The sequence below is a fragment of the Hemitrygon akajei genome, chromosome 13, assembly GCF_048418815.1.
Source record: "Hemitrygon akajei chromosome 13, sHemAka1.3, whole genome shotgun sequence".
Lineage (NCBI taxonomy): Eukaryota > Metazoa > Chordata > Chondrichthyes > Myliobatiformes > Dasyatidae > Hemitrygon > Hemitrygon akajei.
In genome coordinates this window covers 54,388,639-54,406,199 of record NC_133136.1, presented here as the reverse complement: position 1 = coordinate 54,406,199, position 17,561 = coordinate 54,388,639, and the positions used below count along the sequence as shown (strand labels likewise).

Sequence of the window (17,561 nt, the reverse complement as noted above, 5' to 3'; positions counted from 1 at the left end):
AAAAGTCTCAGTCGATGTTCCCAATGGAAAATTGAGAGAATACTCTATTCACAGCACTATTTTTTGAAAACAATGTTATTCTGAGATCCATACTGCCCTATAAAATTTTTCCTCGTACTATTTTAAAGAAGGACAAGAGCTATTAATAGCACCCTGAAAATTTATCTCTGGATTAGCAACATTTAAAGAAAAAAGTTCATTCAGTTTATTATCATATATATATTTGGAAGTCTGCTGAATACATATTGATTGTCACATTTTTCCACATTACAATTATAACTAAACTTTAAGATTACATCATTTACTGTAAGATGTTCCTGGGCAACACACATCTATGAACAGTGGTATAGGACTCTACATCTGTCTTTCCTTGAAGACATTTTGAAAATATCCATGATTAGATGTCCTCCTTTGTCTCTTACAAATGCATTCTTAGTCTCTGATGAATAACGACCCAATGGAAGAGGAAGTTGCAGATATCTGATAAAACAAAGTGAAGTATTTCTGAACAAGAGAGTTTAATCACAAAAAAGAGGAAATCTGCAGGTGGCTGGAAATCCAAGCAATACACAAAAATGCTGGAGAAAATCAGCCAGCCAGGCAGCATCTGTGAAAAAGAGTAAACAGCCCAAAAATTCGACTGTTTACTCTTTTCCATAGATGCTGCTGAGTTCCTCCAGCATTTTGTGAGTGTAACAAGGGAGTTTAATCTTTATTAGAGTACAATGTCCCCTTCCATGCTGTTAATATAAAATCAAATTAGTAGATGAAATAAAAATTCTGGTCAAGTAATTAGTGAAGTAGAGGAGAGATGTGATCTGAGCAGTTACTCAACCATTCAGGTGCATGGTCATGTGATAGGTTTACCAATAGGCTCCAGAAATCTGAAACTTGCCCATTCCTGCTTGTAACTTTGTAGAATTTCCTGAGCTGTGTACTTACGGAAATGATTAAAACAAGAGTTATGTGCACATCCACAACTCAAATCATACCTCAGTGTTCTAATTTACAAATCAATTTTCCCTATACTGCCACTCCCAAAAGTACATAATCTATTGCCACTTTAGACAATTCTCAAGGGAAAGTAAATTGAAATAATCATTAATACTGCTTTGGTAAATCCATATGTGTTTTAATAATATATTTTATCTTTCAATATTTTTATTAGTTTCTGCATAGAGGAATACAGAGTACAAGAAGATATACGAGTCAAAAGAAAAAAATAAAATAGTACCAAATACATTGTATTAAAAATACAGTTACAATCACAAAACCCTGTATTGATAAAAATTAAATTAAATTGTATTTAGGATGCTCAAAGCAGCTGCAAAGGTTGACTCTGTGGTTAAGAAGGCGTATGGTGTATTGGCCTACATCAATCATGGAATTGAATTTTGGAGCCGAGAGGTAATGTAGCAGCTATATAGGGCCCTGGTCAGATTCCTCTTGGAGTACTGTGCTCAGTTCTGGTTGCCTCACTACAGGAAAGATGTGGAAGCCATAGAAAGGGTGCAGAGGAGATTTACAAGGATGTTGCCTGGATTGGGGAGCATGCCTTATGAGAATAGGTTGAGTGAACTCGGCCTTTTCTCCTTGGAGCGATGGAGGATGAGAGATGATCTGATAGAGGTGTACAAGATGATGAGAGGTATTGATCGTGTGGATAATCAGAGGCTTTTTCCCAGGGCTGAAGTAGTTGCCACAAGAGGACACAGGTTTAAGGTGCTGGGGAGTAGGTACAAAGGAGATGTCAGGGGTAAGTTTTTTACTCGAGAGTGGTGAGTGCGTGGAATGGGCTGCCAGCAACGGTGGTGGAGGCAGATACGATAGGGTCTTTTAAGAGGCTTTTCGATAAGTACTTGGAGCTTAGTAAAATAGAGGGCTATAGGTAAGCCTAGTAATTTCTAAGGTAGGGACGTGTTCGGCACAACTTTGTCGGCCGAAGGGCCTGTATTGTGCTTTAGGTTTTCTGTGTTTCTATGTAATATTGAAATATAGGTTTTGAAAATAACTCAAAAATGATCCCCACAATGTATAAAAGTCTTGGCTAGATTAACGAACTGAACATTGGATCTTTTCTAAATTTAAGCATGACATAACATCCTTTAACAATTGAGCATGAGTAGGTGGAACAGCATCCTTCCATTTAAGTAAGAGCGTCCTCCTAGCTATAAGAGAAGTAAAAGCTGATAGTGAAGTTATATATAATCCATTAATATTATTATGTATATCTCTCCTACCCCAATAGTGAAGTTATAAGAATTGAATAAAGAAACAAAATGTTGTGCTTTTATGCAGTCCGAAGGTTAAGTGAATTTGAACAGTACTGATATAGTAATAGGTCATCTTGGCTTCCATTGCTATGGAAATCATATATCTACTTTTTTCTCTTTTACAGGAAAAGGCCTTAACTAATATGAAGATTACTGTCACTGAACTAGAATCTGCACTAGAGTAAGTGCAACAATTAAAACAACAGAATTGCTACATAGACTTGTTCTTCTTCCTCTGTATACAATGTATTTCCTTTCCAAAAAAATCTTCATTTTTTAATAGTCTTTTGAACAACACTCTGAGTAACCGAGATCGGGAAATAAATTCCTTACGTCGTCAACTTGATTCCACTCATAAGGAACTGGAGCAAGTTGAACAATCTCGAGATAATGTTTTCAAAGAGAATCGTTGCTTGCAAGATGACTTGGCTCAAATGACAAGAGAAAATCAGGTAAACTGAATTGAAATTGAAAACACTCAATAGATTTAGCAGCATATTTGGAGAACTAAATAGATATGGGGTACAAACTACAACTGAGATTTAAAAGTGTCATGTAAGAATGACAATATAATAGTGGTCATATGGGACTTTAGTATGCTGGTGGACTGGAAATATCAGGTTGGTGCTGGAACCTAAGAAATTTGTAGAATACAGAACAGATTTTTTTAGAGCAGCTTGTGGTCAAAGGAAAAGGCAATTCTAGATTTGTTGTTCTAGATTTGAGTTCAGCAACAGCATAAAAGGAAAAGAGGGGGCAGACTATTTTGCAGAATTTAGTGGGAGGCTAGACGGGTGGGAGCTTTTAAAAATCGACAGAAGTCAACTAAAGCATGGAATGCTGGAGGAACTCAGCAGACTTGGCAGCACCTATGGAGGGAAATAAACAGTCGACATTTTGGCCAAGACCCTTCATCAGGACTCGAAATGAAGGGTGCAGTAGCCAGAATAAGGTGGGTGAGTACAAGCTGGCGGGGGATGGGAGAGACTAGATGGGAGGAGAGGGGGAATGGTGTAAAAAGCTGAAATGTGATAGGTGGAAGGGATAAAGGATTGAAGAAAAAGAAATCTAATAGGAGAGATGGGGCACCATGGAAGAAAGGGAGGGAGGTGAGGGGCAGGGGAGAAGGAGAAAAGAGAGGGAGAACAAAAGTGCAATCAGAATGGAAAAAAGAGAGAAGCTGGGAAGAGGGGAGTCATTGCTGGAAGTTAGAGAAATCAATACCAATGTCATTGGTTTGGAGGCAAACTAGATGTGAGGTGTTGCTCCTACCTGAGTTTGACCTGGTGTATATAGATATATATATGTGTTTATATATATATATATATATATATATATATAGAGAGAGAGAGAGATCTTAGATGTTCTAGAATGGAAAACCTCATCCTGAGAACAGATGCAGCAGAGACAGAGGAACTGAGAAAAGAGAGTAGCATCTTTCCAAGTGACGGGACAGAAAGAGGTGTAGTCAGGGTGATCAAGAGTCAGCAGGTTTGTAAAAGTTATCAGTGGATAGTCTGTTTCTCGAGATAGAGGCAGAGAGATTGCGTAAGGGGGGAGAGGTGTCAACAGATGGATCAAATAATTTTGCAGACAGGGTGGAAGTTGGAGGCAAAATTGGCAGCCTCAGCTTGTGCAAGAAGCAACACCAATTCAGTTCATTGTAGCACAGAAAGAATTGGAAAGCTTAGCCTTGAACATAGCCAACAAAAATGCAAGAAAGCCTGGGGCCCTTATGAGAGACGTCAGTGTAGCAAAGAAAGAGTTGGGGAGCATTATCATTGTAAGCATAGAACATAGATTGTTTCATGAGATAGTGAAGGGCAAAGAAAGCTGGGGCTCATGCAAGAATGCAACTAAAAAAGCAATAAGGGTGGTGAGATTAAATAGCCAAAAATATAAAAGAAGATACCAAAAGTTTGTTCACATATGTATAGTACTATGCAAAGGTCTTGGGTGCATGTAAAAAAAAAGTGTAAAGTGAAGATACTTCCAAAAATAATGAAAGGTTTATAAATATCGAATTACTATAAAGAGCAGTGAACAGTAAAAGAATACTAAATCAAATCAATATTTGATGTGACCACCCTTTACTTTCAAAACTGCATCAATTCTGTGAGGTAAACTGTCATGCAGTTTTCTAAGAAAATCAGCAGGTGGGTTGTTCCAAGTATCTTGGAGAACTTGCCACAGTTTTTCTACAAACTTTGGCTGTCTCGCTTGCTTCTGTCTCTCCAGGTAATCCCACACAGCCTCGAGGATGTTGTGATTTCTGTGGAGGCCATACTATCTGTTGCAGAATTCCTTGTTCTTTTCACTGAAGATATTTCTTTATGACCTTGGCTGTGTGTTTGAGGTCATTGTCCTGCTTCAGAATGAATTTGGAACCGATCAGATGCCTCACTGATGGTATTGTGTGATGGATGAGAATCTGCTTGTTCTTCTCAGCATTGAGGAGTCCATTAATTCTGATCTGATCACCAACTCCGTTTGCAGAAATACAGCCCTAAATCTGCAGGGAACCTCTGCTGTGCTTCATAGCTGGCTGCACTCATCCATAGAGTGCTCTCCAGCTCTTCTACAGAGAAACTATCTCCTGGTTCAGCCAAAAATTCACATTTTTGACTTATCAGTTCAGAGCACTTGCTGCCGCTGTTGAGCACCCCCAGTCCTTGTTATTTTCTGCATAGGTGAGTCTCTAGACTTTGTTTCCACTTCAGAGGCATCGCTTTTGGGAGCAACTATTCCACGAAGATCACTTCTGACAAGATTTCTCTGGACTGTAGAAGGTTGTACTTGGGTTCCAGTGGTTTCTGTGAGTTCAGAGCTGACAGCAGTGCTGGATTTCTTCCAATTTAGAAGGGATATCAGTTTGATGTATCTCTTGTCTGCTGCACTATATTTCCATGTCTGATCACTGTATTTCTGGTCCTCAACTTTGCCCATTTCTTTGTGCTTCTTCAGAAGAGCTTGGATAGTACGTGTTAAAATTTCTCTTTGCCGCAAAGTTTCTGCTTGGGAGAGAACTTGCTGATGTAGGATGACCACCTTGTGTCTTGTTGCTATGGGCACTCTTGCCATGGTGTAAGATTTGTACATGTTCCTCTCGCTCACAACACAAGCAGCGAATGAATGAGATGCGAGGCGAACAATGAGTAAAATACCTGTACAGTAATCGTTACACTGTTTTGTTTAGGGAATAAGGACGCTTTGGAGGAGGCTCAATAATACTAAAGCCAGGAACTGTGGAGGTTGTGGGCTGAGGATCTTCAAGCATTGAATATCGAGACTACAGAATTACAGATGCTTTAGTTAGAAACATTGTTATAGGAAGCTGTCCCTTTTCTTTGCATCATCAAACAAATCTTGCAGTGGTTGTGGGCATGTTGTTATCCCTCGAGTGACATGGAGGCTTCGTTCCATTGAAGGATCGTAGTCGAGGATCATATCCTTCAACACTTGCGCCTGTTGAAAAACTGCTGAAAATTTTTCAAGTGTCCAAATTGATGGCTCTGCCTCCTAAATCTTCTGCATCATAATTTTCTGTAGAGGATTTCAGCAGATCTTCGAGTTCCTCATTGGTAAGAGTTTCTCTGTGCTCTTCTATTTGTCCGTTGACGTCATCCTTGATCATGTCAAAGAAGCCTTCCCACCAACTTCCCTTGCAACATTCAAGATATCCCTGACATCTGCACCAATAGTGGGGAAGCCCCTGAAATCATTGTCTCACTCCACAGTGGGTTCCAACATGCATTGACTATCTCGGGTTTTACAGCGTCTACAGCCTCTGCAATAAGCACAATTGCATCTGCAGTTGTGAATTTCTTCCATAAATCCATGATGCTGCAGTCAGGATTAGCATCAAAGGCAGCACGAATCCTCCCAAAGGTGAAGCAGGTGTAAGTCGCCTTAGTGCACTTGATGATGCCTTGATCAAGTGGCTGCAGCAGTGATGTAGTGTTGGGAGGCAGAAACATCACTTCCACATTATCATCGGTGAAGCAGAGATTGGGGATGGCCAGGAGCATTGTCAGTTATGAGGGCCTTGAATGGCGGCCCCTTCTCTTTGAGGTATTTCTTGACTTCAAGAATGAAGTGCTGGTGGAACCGTTCCAAGAACAAGATCACTGTCACCCAAGCCTTCTTGTTGTGTTGTCAGAACACGGGTAGGGAATTTTTGTTTTTGCTCTTAAGGGCCCAGGGATTGTTTGCTCGGTAGATGAGTCCTGGCTTGATCATGTGACCGGCTGCATTGCCACACAGCACCAGAGTAAGGCGATCTTTCCAGGCCTTGAACCCCGGGGCCTGCTGGGCACTCTTATGGATGTAGGTACGATTGGGCATCATCTTCCAGAACAAGCCCGTTTCATCACAGTTGGACTTGCTCTGGAAAGTAGCTTTCTCTTCTATGAGTTTCTTGAGCTCTGGGAATGCTGCTGCGGCCTCAGCATTAGCCAATGCTGATTCTCCCGTGTGAGGCTGTAACGCTTTACATCGCCAGCCAGCCATCCCTGACTAGCCTTAAACTCTTTTCTCTTGCTCTCATCAACCCCGTCATAGTAGTGCTCATAGAGACTAAGTGCTTTTTCACATATAATTTGGCTATCGACAGGGATATTCTTCTGTGACGTGTCCACTAACCACACACTTAATGCTTTCTCAGTCTTTGCAAGCACTTTATCACGAACCAGAGAGACCATTTTTGCCGTTGTAGGGGCAGCACTAACACTTAACATGAATTTCAGCTTCCTTCTGCTTTTTTGTGCGAATGCCCGATTCATTCTTACTGACCTTATGGCCCACTTCGGAAGGTGACATGCCACTTTTCAAAAGATCTAATATTTCTGTGTTCTCGGCAAGAGATAGTACTTTATGCTCCCTCTTAGCCTTTGAGCAATTGCTTTGACCACGTAATTGCTTTTTAGTAACCGTTTTTTCACAGGAACAAGGTAGCGAATGAATGAGACGCAAGGCGAACAATGCTGAAACAACAAGCGCTGGAAGAGCACTTCCAAGATTTTCTTGATTCGCGTTTGGTTGAATTTGTGCAGGCGGAAGTCGCGGATAAGGAGGGACGACTGTATACCTAAAGACTTGGCCTCCACAGCTGCCTGTTTCAAAGAATTCCACAGATTCACCACCCTTTAGCTAAAGAAGTTCCTTTTCATCTCCATTCTAAAGGACACCTCTCTATTTTGAGGCATTGTCCTCTGGTCTTAGACTCTCCCACCAAATGAAACATCCTCTCAACATCCACTCTATCAAGGCCTTTCACCATTCGATAGGTTTCAATGAGGTCACCCCTCATTCTTCTGAATTCTAGTTAATACAAGCCCAGATCCATCAGACACTATTTACATGACAAGCCATTCAATCCTGGAATCATTTTCGTGAACCTGCTTTGAAACATCTAAGATATTGGGCTAAGCCTGCTCACAATACTCCAAAGTGACAACTCACCAGAAATTTTGTAAAATTTCAACATTATATCCTTGCTTTTATATTCTAGTTCTCTTGAAATGAATGCTAACATTGCATTTGCCTTGCTCACCGCAGACTCAACCTGCAAATTAACCTTTAGGGAATCCTGCACAAGTACTCCCAGGTCCCTTTGTGTCTCAGTGTTTTGTATTTTCTCTCCATTTAGATAGTAGGCAACCCTTTCATTTATCAAAGTGCATGACCTTACATTTGCTGACAGTGTATTCCATCTGCCATTTCTTTGCCCGTTCTAATTGGTAGTCCTCCTGTAACCTCTACATCCTCAAAAGTATCTGCCCCTCCACCTATCTTCATATTGTTGGCAAACTTACAAAAGCCATCAATTCCATCATCTAAATTGTTGACATGTAACGTAAAAGGAATGGTGCCAATACAGACCCCTGTGGAACACCACTAGTCTCCGTCAGCCAGTCAGCAAAGGCTCCCTTTTATTCCCAATCTTCCACTGCTTTATCTATGCTAGAATCTTTCCTGCAATACCTTGGGTTCATAGCTTGTTAAGCAGCCTCATGTGGCACCTTGTCAAAGGATTTCTGAAAATTCAAGTACACAATATCCACCGATTCTTCTTTGTCCTGCTTGTTACTACTTCAAAGAATTCCAGCAGATTTGTCAGGCAAGGTTTTCCCTTGAGGAAACCATGTTGACTAAAGCCTATTTTATCTTGGGTCTCTAAGTACCCTGAGACCTCATCCTTAATAGTCAACTCCTTCCCAACCACTGAGGTCAGACTAACTGACCTATAGTTTCCTTTCCTCTGCCTCTCTCCCTTCTTGAAGATTGGAGTGACATTTGCAATTTTCCAGTCTTCCGAAACCATTCCAGAATCTAGTGATTCTTGAAGGATAATCACTAATGCCTCCATGATCTCTTCAGTCACCTCTTTCAGAATTCTGGAGTGTACACCATCTGGTCCAGATGACTTATCTACCTTCAGACCTTTCAGTTTCCCAAGAACCTCCTCTCTAGTTATAGTACCTTCACACACTTCATGTCCCCTGACACTTGGAACAGTTCTCAGTGCCCCTCTTGTAATCCAGCACCAACCTGATTTTCCCAATCTACCTGCATATTGAAAACCTCTTTGACTATTGTAACATTGCCCTTTTGACATGCCTTTTCTATCTCCCTTTGTAATTTGTAGACCACATCCTCCCTACAGTTTTGGGGTCTGTATACAACGTCCATCAGGATCTTTTTACCATTGCAGTTCCTTAGCTCTATCCACAATGATTCAACACCATCCGACCCTATGTCACCTCTTTCTAATGATTTGATTTCATTATTTTACCAACAGAACAACGCCGCCCCCTGACTTCCTGCCTGCCCTTTCAATACAGTGTGCATCCTTGGGCGTTAAGCTCCCAGCTGTATCTTTCAGCCATGATTTTGTGATGCCTTCAACATCAAAGTTGCAACTGTGCTGCAAATTCATCTATCTTATTCTGTATACTGTGCATGTTCAGCTACAACACCTTCAGTCCTGTATTCACCCTTATCAATTCTGTCACACCATGTTCATTCAACCTTTTGATTCCTAATTGTCTGAAGTCTTACCAGCATCTGCCTCCACAATCTCTCCACCAACTGTTCTGGCACTCTGGTTCCCATCCTTCTGCAACTGTAGTTTAAACCCCACTGTGCAGCATTAACAAACCTTCCCACTGGGATATTAGTTACCCCTCCAGTTGAGGTGCAAACCAACCCTTCTGTACAGGTCCCACCTTCCTTGGAAGAGAGACCAATGATCCAAAAATCTTATGCTGTCCCTGCTACAGCAACTCCTTAGCCACGTATTAAACTCTATAGTCTTCCTAGTTCTAGCTTCACTAGCAAATGGCACAGTAACAATCCTGAGATCACAACCCTGCAGATCCTGCCCTGCAGCTTAGCACCTAGCTCCCTGAACTCCCTGTGCAAAATCTCATCACTCAGCCTACCCATATCATTGGTATCTACGTGGACTACAATTTCTGGCTGTTCATCCTCCCACTTAAAAATGCTGAGGACTTGATCCAAGGTATCTCAGACCCTGGCAGCTGGGAGGGTACGTACATCTAGGAATTTTGTTCTCACCCACGGAACTTCCTCTCTGTTCCCCTCACTAATGAATTCCCTACCACCACAGTGTGCCTCTTCTTCCTCCTTCCTGTCTTGAGTCACAGATGCAAACAGTGCCAGAGACCAGACCACTATGACTTTGTTCTGGGGGATGGCCTCAGGGATGCTCTGCATTGGCTTCTTAACCCCTTTCCCCTTCCTGTCTGTCATCCCTTCAGCCTCTGAATGATCCAGAGTTCATCCAGTTCCAACTCTTAATTCCTTAACACTGTTTGTTAGAAGCTGCAGCTGGATGCATTTCTTGCAGTTGTCGTGGTCAGGGTTACTGGAGGTCTCCCTGCCTTCCCACATCCCACAAGGGGAGCATTGCACTATCCTGCCTGTTATCTCTATCTAACTGAGCAGATAACAAAGAAGAGAAAGAAAAAAGCTGAGCTTTTCTTTCCTTTGCTTTCTCTGAGTGAAGCACTATTTTGATGAAGCCTCAAGAGCTAAAGCCATAGATCACCACTCTATGGCAACTCAGTCGATGACCACTGCACTTGCCCCACCTTCCTTTAATTTGCTCTTAGTAATTAATCCCAAATGCTGATGGTCGTTGGTCAAAGCTCTATGATTTGAAGGTTAAACTCACATCTTCCACATGGTCACCATTTAGTTCGGTTGTCCTTTGCGAATTTGATTCCTTCTATGTCCATTTCTGTATCAGTTAATCAGTTTAGATCATTCAGCTCATGTTATTGGTCATTAGCATTCTATTTGGTATCTTTGTTTAATCATGCACAGGGCTATTACTTAATAATGTTACTTTCTTTAATGAATACAAACATTTCTCTAACATTTAATATTTCAGGAAGTTAATGTTTGGAAATCAAAAGCTTGTGCTTTTCTACTGACATGCTAATGCAAAAGACAAAATATAAATATCTAAAACAAAATTTATATTATAAAATATCAGGTGCCAAAGACCTTTGCACAGTACTGTATGATGAGTTGGTTGTGTTAGCTTCGAGTTACCTTTAAGGTCCGAAATGCCCCCTTCCCCCAGCTTGAGATGTTAAAATAAACTGGTCTCTCTAGAGGGAAGTGGTGTGTTGCACTTCTCATTTCCTCTCCAATATTTTTTTGAAACTTTCTCCTAACTCAGCACAGTTACGTAGAAAGCATTTGTGCTGCTTTTAACTTCAAATCAAAATAGCATCCTTTTAGTAACCTGTTATGATGGAGGCTATCAATGTCTGGATGGTGGGGTGGAAACAGGAAACTATAGTAATAAAATAAATAAGTGGACTTTAGTGGGGTGATGCTATCATTATACTCAGCAGCACATTGGATTGTGCTACAGCACACTGTAGCTCAGAAGGGTAGGGATAGAAGAAAGGGGACCATAGTAATAGGGGACTCGATAGTCAGGGGTTCAGACAGGCGGTTCTGTGGAGGTGATTGGGAGTCCCGGATGGTAGTTTGCCTCCCTGGTGCCAGGGTCCGGGACGTTTCTGATCGCGTCTAAGATATCCTGAAGTGGGAGGGTGAGGAGCCAGAGGTTGTGGTACATGTAGGTACCAATGACATAGGTAGGAAAGGGGAAGAGGTCCTGAAACGAGAGTATAGGGAGTTAGGAAGGCAGTTAAGAAGAAGGACCGCAAAGGTAGTAATCTCGGGATTACTGCCTGTGCCACGCGACAGTGAGAGTAGGAATGGAATTAGGTGGAGGATGAATGCGTGGTTGAGGGATTGGAGCAGGGGGCAGGGATTCAAGTTTCTGGATCATTGGGACCTCTTCTGGGGCAGGCGTGACCTGTTCAAGAAGGACGGGTTACACTTGAATCCTGGGGGGACCAATATCCTAGCGGGGAGGTTTGCTAGGGCTACAGGGCAGACTTTAAACTAGTAAGATGGGGGGGCGGAAATCAATTTGAGGAAACTATGAGAGAGGAGGTTAGTTCACCAGTAGAGCAAGTAAGTAGACAGTGTGTGAGGGAGGAAAGGCAGGTGATGGAGAAGGGATGCGCTCAGCCCGAAGTTGTAGGGGAGAAGAAAGAAAAGGATAATAAATTTGAATGCATTGCTAGGGATGAAAAGAGAGGAGGAGGTGGAGAGTATCTTAAATGTATCTATTTTAATGCTAGGAGCATTGTAAGCAAGGTGGATGAGCTTAAAGTGTGGATTGATACCTGGAATTATGATGTTGTAGCTATTAGTGAAACATGGTTGCAGGAAGGGTGTGATTGGGAACTAAATATTCCTGGATTTAGTTGCTTCAGGTGTGATAGAGTAGGAGGGGCCAGAGGAGGAGGTGTTGCATTGCTTGTCCGAGAAAATCTTATGGCGGTGCTTTGGAAGGATAGATTACAGAGCTCCTCTAGGGAGGCTATTTGGGTGGAATTGAGGAATGGGAAAGGTGTAGTAACACTGATAGGAGTGTATTATAGGCCACCTAATGGGGAGCGTGAGTTGGAAGAGCAAATGTGTAAGGAGATAGCAGATATTTGTAGTAAATACAAGGTGGTGATTGTGGGAGATATTAATTTTCCACACATAGATTGGGAAGCTCATTCTGTAAAAGGGCTGGATGGTTTAGAGTTTGTGAAATGTGTGCAGGATAGTTTTTTGCAACAATACATAGAAGTACCGACTAGAGATGGGGCAGTGTTGGATCTCCTGTTAGGGAATGCGATAGGTCAGCTGACAGATGTATGTGTTGGGGAGCACTTCGGGTCCAGTGATCACAATAGCATTAGCTTCAATATAATTATGGAGAAGGACAGGACTGGACCTAGAGTTGAGATTTTTGATTGGAGAAAGGCTAACTTTGAGGAGATGCGCAGGGATTTAGAGAGAGTGGATTGGGTCAAGTTGTTTTATGGGAAGGATGTAATAGAGAAATGGAGGTCATTTAAGGGTGAAATTATGAGGGTACAGAATCTTTATGTTCCTGTTCGGTTGAAAGGAAAGGTTAAAGGTTTGAAAGCGCCATGGTTTTCAAGGGATATTAGAAACTTGGTTCGAAAAAAGAGGGATGTCTACAATAGATATAGGCAGCATGGAGTAAAGGAATTGCTCGAGGAATATAAAGAATGTAAAAGGAAACTTAAGAAAGAGATTAGAAAAGCTAAAAGAAGTTACGAGTTTGGTTTGGCAAATAAGGTGGAAGTAAATCCGAAAGGCTTCGACAGTTATATTAAAAGCAAGAGGATAGTGAGGGATAAAATTGGTCCCTTAGAGAATCAGGGTGGTCAGCTATGTGTGGAGCTGAGGGAGATGGGAGAGATTTTGAACGATTTCTTCTCTTCGGTATTCACTAAGGAGAAGGATATTGAATGGTGTAAGGTGTGGGAAACAAGTAAGGAAGTTATGGAACCTATGACAATTAAAGAGGTGGAAGTACTGGCGCTTTTAAGAAATTTAAAAGTGGATAAATCTCCGGGTCCTGACCGGATATTCCCCAGGACCTTGAGGGAAGTTTGTGTAGAGATAGCAGGAGCTCTGACAGAGATCTTTCAGATGTCATTAGAAACGGGGATTGTGCCGGAGGATTGGCGTATTGCTCATGTGGTTCCATTGTTTAAAAAGGGTTCTAGAAGTAATCCTGGCAATTATAGACATGTCAGTTTGACATCAGTGGTGGGTAAATTAATGGAAAGTAATCTTAGAGATAGTATTTATAATTATCTGGATAGACAGGATCTGATTAGGAGTAGCCAGCATGGATTTGTGCGTGGAAGGTCATGTTTGACAAACCTTATTGAATTTTTTGAAGTAGTTACGAGGAATGTTGACGAGGGTAAGGCAGTGGATGTAGTCTATATGGACTTCAGCAAGGCCTTTGACAAAGTTCCACATGGAAGGTTAGTTAAGAAGGTTCAGTCGTTAGGTATTAATGCTGGAGTAATAAAATGGATTCAACAGTGGCTAGATGGGAGATGCCAGAGAGTAGTGGTGGATAATTGTTTATCGGGATGGAGGCCGGTGACTAGCGGGGTGCCTCAGGGATCTGTTTTGGGCCCAATGTTGTTTGTAATATACATAAATGATCTGGATGATGGGGTGGTAAATTGGATTAGTAAGTATGCTGATGATACTAAGGTAGGAGGTGTTGTGGATAATGAGGTGGGTTTTCAAAGCTTGCAGGGAGATTTATGCCGGTTAGAAGAATGGGCTGAACGTTGGCAGATGGAGTTTAATGCTGAGAAGTGTGAGGTTCTACATTTTGGCAGGAATAATCCAAATAGAACATACAGGGTAAATGGTAGGGCATTGAGGAATGCAGTGGAACAGAGAGATCTAGGAATAACAGTGCATAGTTCCCTGAAGGTGGAGTCTCATGTAGATAGGGTGGTGAAGAAGGCTTTTGGAACGCTGGCCTTTATAAATCAGAGCATTGAGTACAGAAGTTGGGATGTAATGTTAAAATTGTACATGGCATTGGTAAGGCCAAATTTGGAATATTGTGTACAGTTCTGGCCACCGAATTATAGGAAAGATATCAATAAATTAGAGAGAGTGCAGAGATGATTTACTAGGATGTTACCTGGATTTCAGCACTTAAGTTGCAGAGAAAGGTTGAACAAGTTAGGTCTCTATTCATTGGAGCGTAGAAGGTTGAGGGGGGATTTGATCGAGGTATTTAAAATGTTGAGAGGGATAGATAGAGTTGACGTGAATAGGCTGTTTCCATTGAGAGTAGGGGAGATTCAAACGAGAGGACATGATTTGAGAGTTAGGGGGCAAAAGTTTAAGGGAAACACGAGGGGGTATTTCTTTACTCAGAGAGTGATAGCTGTGTGGAATGAGCTTCCTGTAGAAGTAGTAGAGGCCAGTTCAGTTGTGTCATTTAAGGTAAAATTGGATAGGTATATGGACAGGAAAGGAGTGGAGGGTTATGGGCTGAGTGCGGGTAGGTGGGACTAGGTGAGATTAAGAGTTCGGCACGGACTAGGAGGGCCGGAATGGCCTGTTTCCGTGCTGTGATTGTTATATGGTTTGTGAGTGAGAGGAAACTAAAGATTATCAATGATGTAACATAGTGATCTGAATTCCCTTGTACATGGATGCCTGCCTCAGACATATTCAGCTCCATAAAAATTTCTTAGAATGGTTGGAGTGTGCTAAATTTGACCCATCAGAATGTATGCTGTTTCATTGCAGTCCAGCCTGGGTAATGTACCATATCGGAGATCACTCACAAACACAAGGCCTGGGAGGTGCCATGGCAATGCTGAGCTTTTTGGATTTTCACTGACAATTTAAATACAATAGCAGCAACTGGTTTTGTATTTGCACTTGCACAGATCCAGGGTACTCAAAATTTCATTTGAAATGTCTTGTTGGAAGCAATATTGTAATCGGTGTAACTTCAAACTTGAAACAACTGGAAACTAGGTTTCTCAAAATACTTCAAACATATTTGTTCTGATTTTAGGAATAGTGAGTAACTGGTAGTTTTGCACAATTTGTCTCTGCATTGAGCAGTTTATATCTCGTTAATAATCTTCACCTTCATCTTAGGCAATCAGCAGTGAACTCGAACAAGCTTTGCATGAAAAGGATGATTTCAAATCAAGAGTACATAACTACATCAATGAAGTGGCGAGAATAGAAAGCTTAATGGTTGCCAAGGTAAGAAATACAAAGAAGTGGGGGAAAATCCTATATTCGGCATAGATTTACCCAGGTGAAATTTGTGCAGTTAAATTTCTTCCAGAGCTGTAATCAGTGAAATTTAGAAGGTTAATGAGTATTTTCATTGAAGTTTTTCCATGTAATAAGAGAAAATATTTCCAGTGTAAGGACTCTTAAGATTAGAGGGCAGGCAGCATTGAGGAAGCAGGGAGACTGCAGAAGGACTTGGACAGATTAGGCGAATGGGCAAGAAGTGGCAGGGGAATCACTGTAAAAGGAAGTGTATGGTCATGCACTTTAGTAGAATGAATAAAGGTGTAGTCTATTTTCCAAGCAGGAAGTGACTTCAGAAATTTGAGGTGGAAAGGAATTTTTCAGGTTGAGTTGGACGTAAGGAAGGCAAATACAATGTTAACCTTTATTTTGAGAGGACTAGAAGATAAAAGCAAGGATGAAATGCTGAGGCATTGGAAGTCATTGGTCAGACCACATTTGGAGCATGATGACCTCATTTAAGTTAGAATTCGTTAGCATTGGGAAGGCTGTGGTGGCCAGTACTATCATGTTTGCTGTTGTGTGCTGGGGCAGCAGGCTGAGGGTAGCAGACACCAACAGAATCAACAAACTGATTCGTAAGGCCAGTGATGTTGTGGGGGTGGAACTGGACCCTCTGACGGTGGTATCTGAAAAGAGGATGCTGTCCAAGTTGCATGCCATCTTGGACAATGACTCCCATCCACTCCATAATGTACTGGTTAGGCACAGGAGTACATTCAGCCAGAGACTCATTCCACCGAGATGCAACACTGAGTGTCATAGGAAGTAATTCCTGCCTGTGGCCATCAAACTTTACAACTCCTCCCTCGGAGTGTCAGACACCCTGAGCCAATAGGCTGGTCCTGGACTTATTTCCACTTGGAATGATTAACTTATTATTATTTAATTACTTATGGTTTTATATTGCTATATTTCTACACTATTCTTGGTTGGCGCGGCTGTAATGAAACCCAATTTCCCTCGGGATCAATAAAGTATGTCTGTCTGTCTGGTCTGGAGGAGGTTCATGATAATGCTGGGAATGAAAACGTTAACATACGAGGAGCATTTGATGGTTCTGGGCCTGTATTTTCTCAAGTTTAGAAGAATGAGGGCTGATCTCATAGAAACCGACTGAATATTGAAAGGCAGTTGAGAGGATATTTTCAATAATGGGAGAGTCTAGAACCAAAGGACACAGCCTCAGAATACAGGAACATCCCATTAAGACAGAGTTCAGGAGGAATTTCTTAGTCTAAACTTGATGAATCTGTGAAATTCATTGCCACAGATGACTAGAGCCCAACTCATTTTGTATATTTAAAGCAAAAGTTGATAAGTTCATGATTAGTAAAGGCATCAAATGTTACACCAGAGGGATAATACATCAGCAGTGATTGAATAATGTAGCAGACTTGATGGGCTGAATACCCTAATCCAGCTCCTATGTCTTATGGTCGAATCAGGTCTTTCTAGAAGAGACTTTAAGACGTAGGGTGATAAAAGTTTGGAATGCTTTTCTGTAGGTAGCATTTATTGCTAGGTCAGTTATTAATTTAAAATTCCAACCAGCAGCCACCTTAAGTTTCTGTACTTTCTAACTCACACTTTTTCTGTTCTTTCACCTAATATGACTTTTTAAACTGCTCTGTCTGATGTAGACTTCTCGAAGACCACAAGATATAGGACCAGAATTACGCCATTTGTCCCATTGAGTCTGCTTCATCATTTCATCACGGCTGATCCATTTTCCTCTCAACACCAACCTCTCCCCTTAATCCTTCATCCCCTGAGTAATGAAGAATCTCTGCCTTAAATATACCTAATGAATTGGCCTTCACAGCCGCCTGTGGCAATGAATTCCACAGATTCACCGCTCTCTGACTAAAGAAATTCCTTGCCATCTCCATTCTAAATGGATGCCCCTCTATTCTGAGGCTGTGCCCTCTGGTCATAGAATCATAGAAAAATATGGCACAGAAAGAGGCTCTTTAGCCCATCTAGTCTGTGCCAAACTACTTAATCTGCCTTCTCCCATTAACCTGCACTGGGACTACACCCTTCCAT

At 41.6% G+C, this 17,561-nt stretch overlaps 1 protein-coding gene across 5 annotated transcripts in view; it reads left to right on the top strand.

Moving 5' to 3' along the window:
* cep135 (centrosomal protein 135) overlaps nt 1-17,561 on the top strand; it is a 116,258-nt gene that overhangs the window by 76,241 nt on the left and 22,456 nt on the right. For all 5 annotated transcript variants that reach the window (XM_073064623.1, XM_073064622.1, XM_073064621.1 and 2 more), the window contains 3 exons: nt 2,399-2,454; nt 2,557-2,725; nt 15,345-15,455. In XM_073064623.1, the coding sequence (XP_072920724.1) occupies nt 2,399-2,454; nt 2,557-2,725; nt 15,345-15,455 (336 nt within the window). The remainder of the gene's footprint in view (nt 1-2,398; nt 2,455-2,556; nt 2,726-15,344; nt 15,456-17,561) is intronic.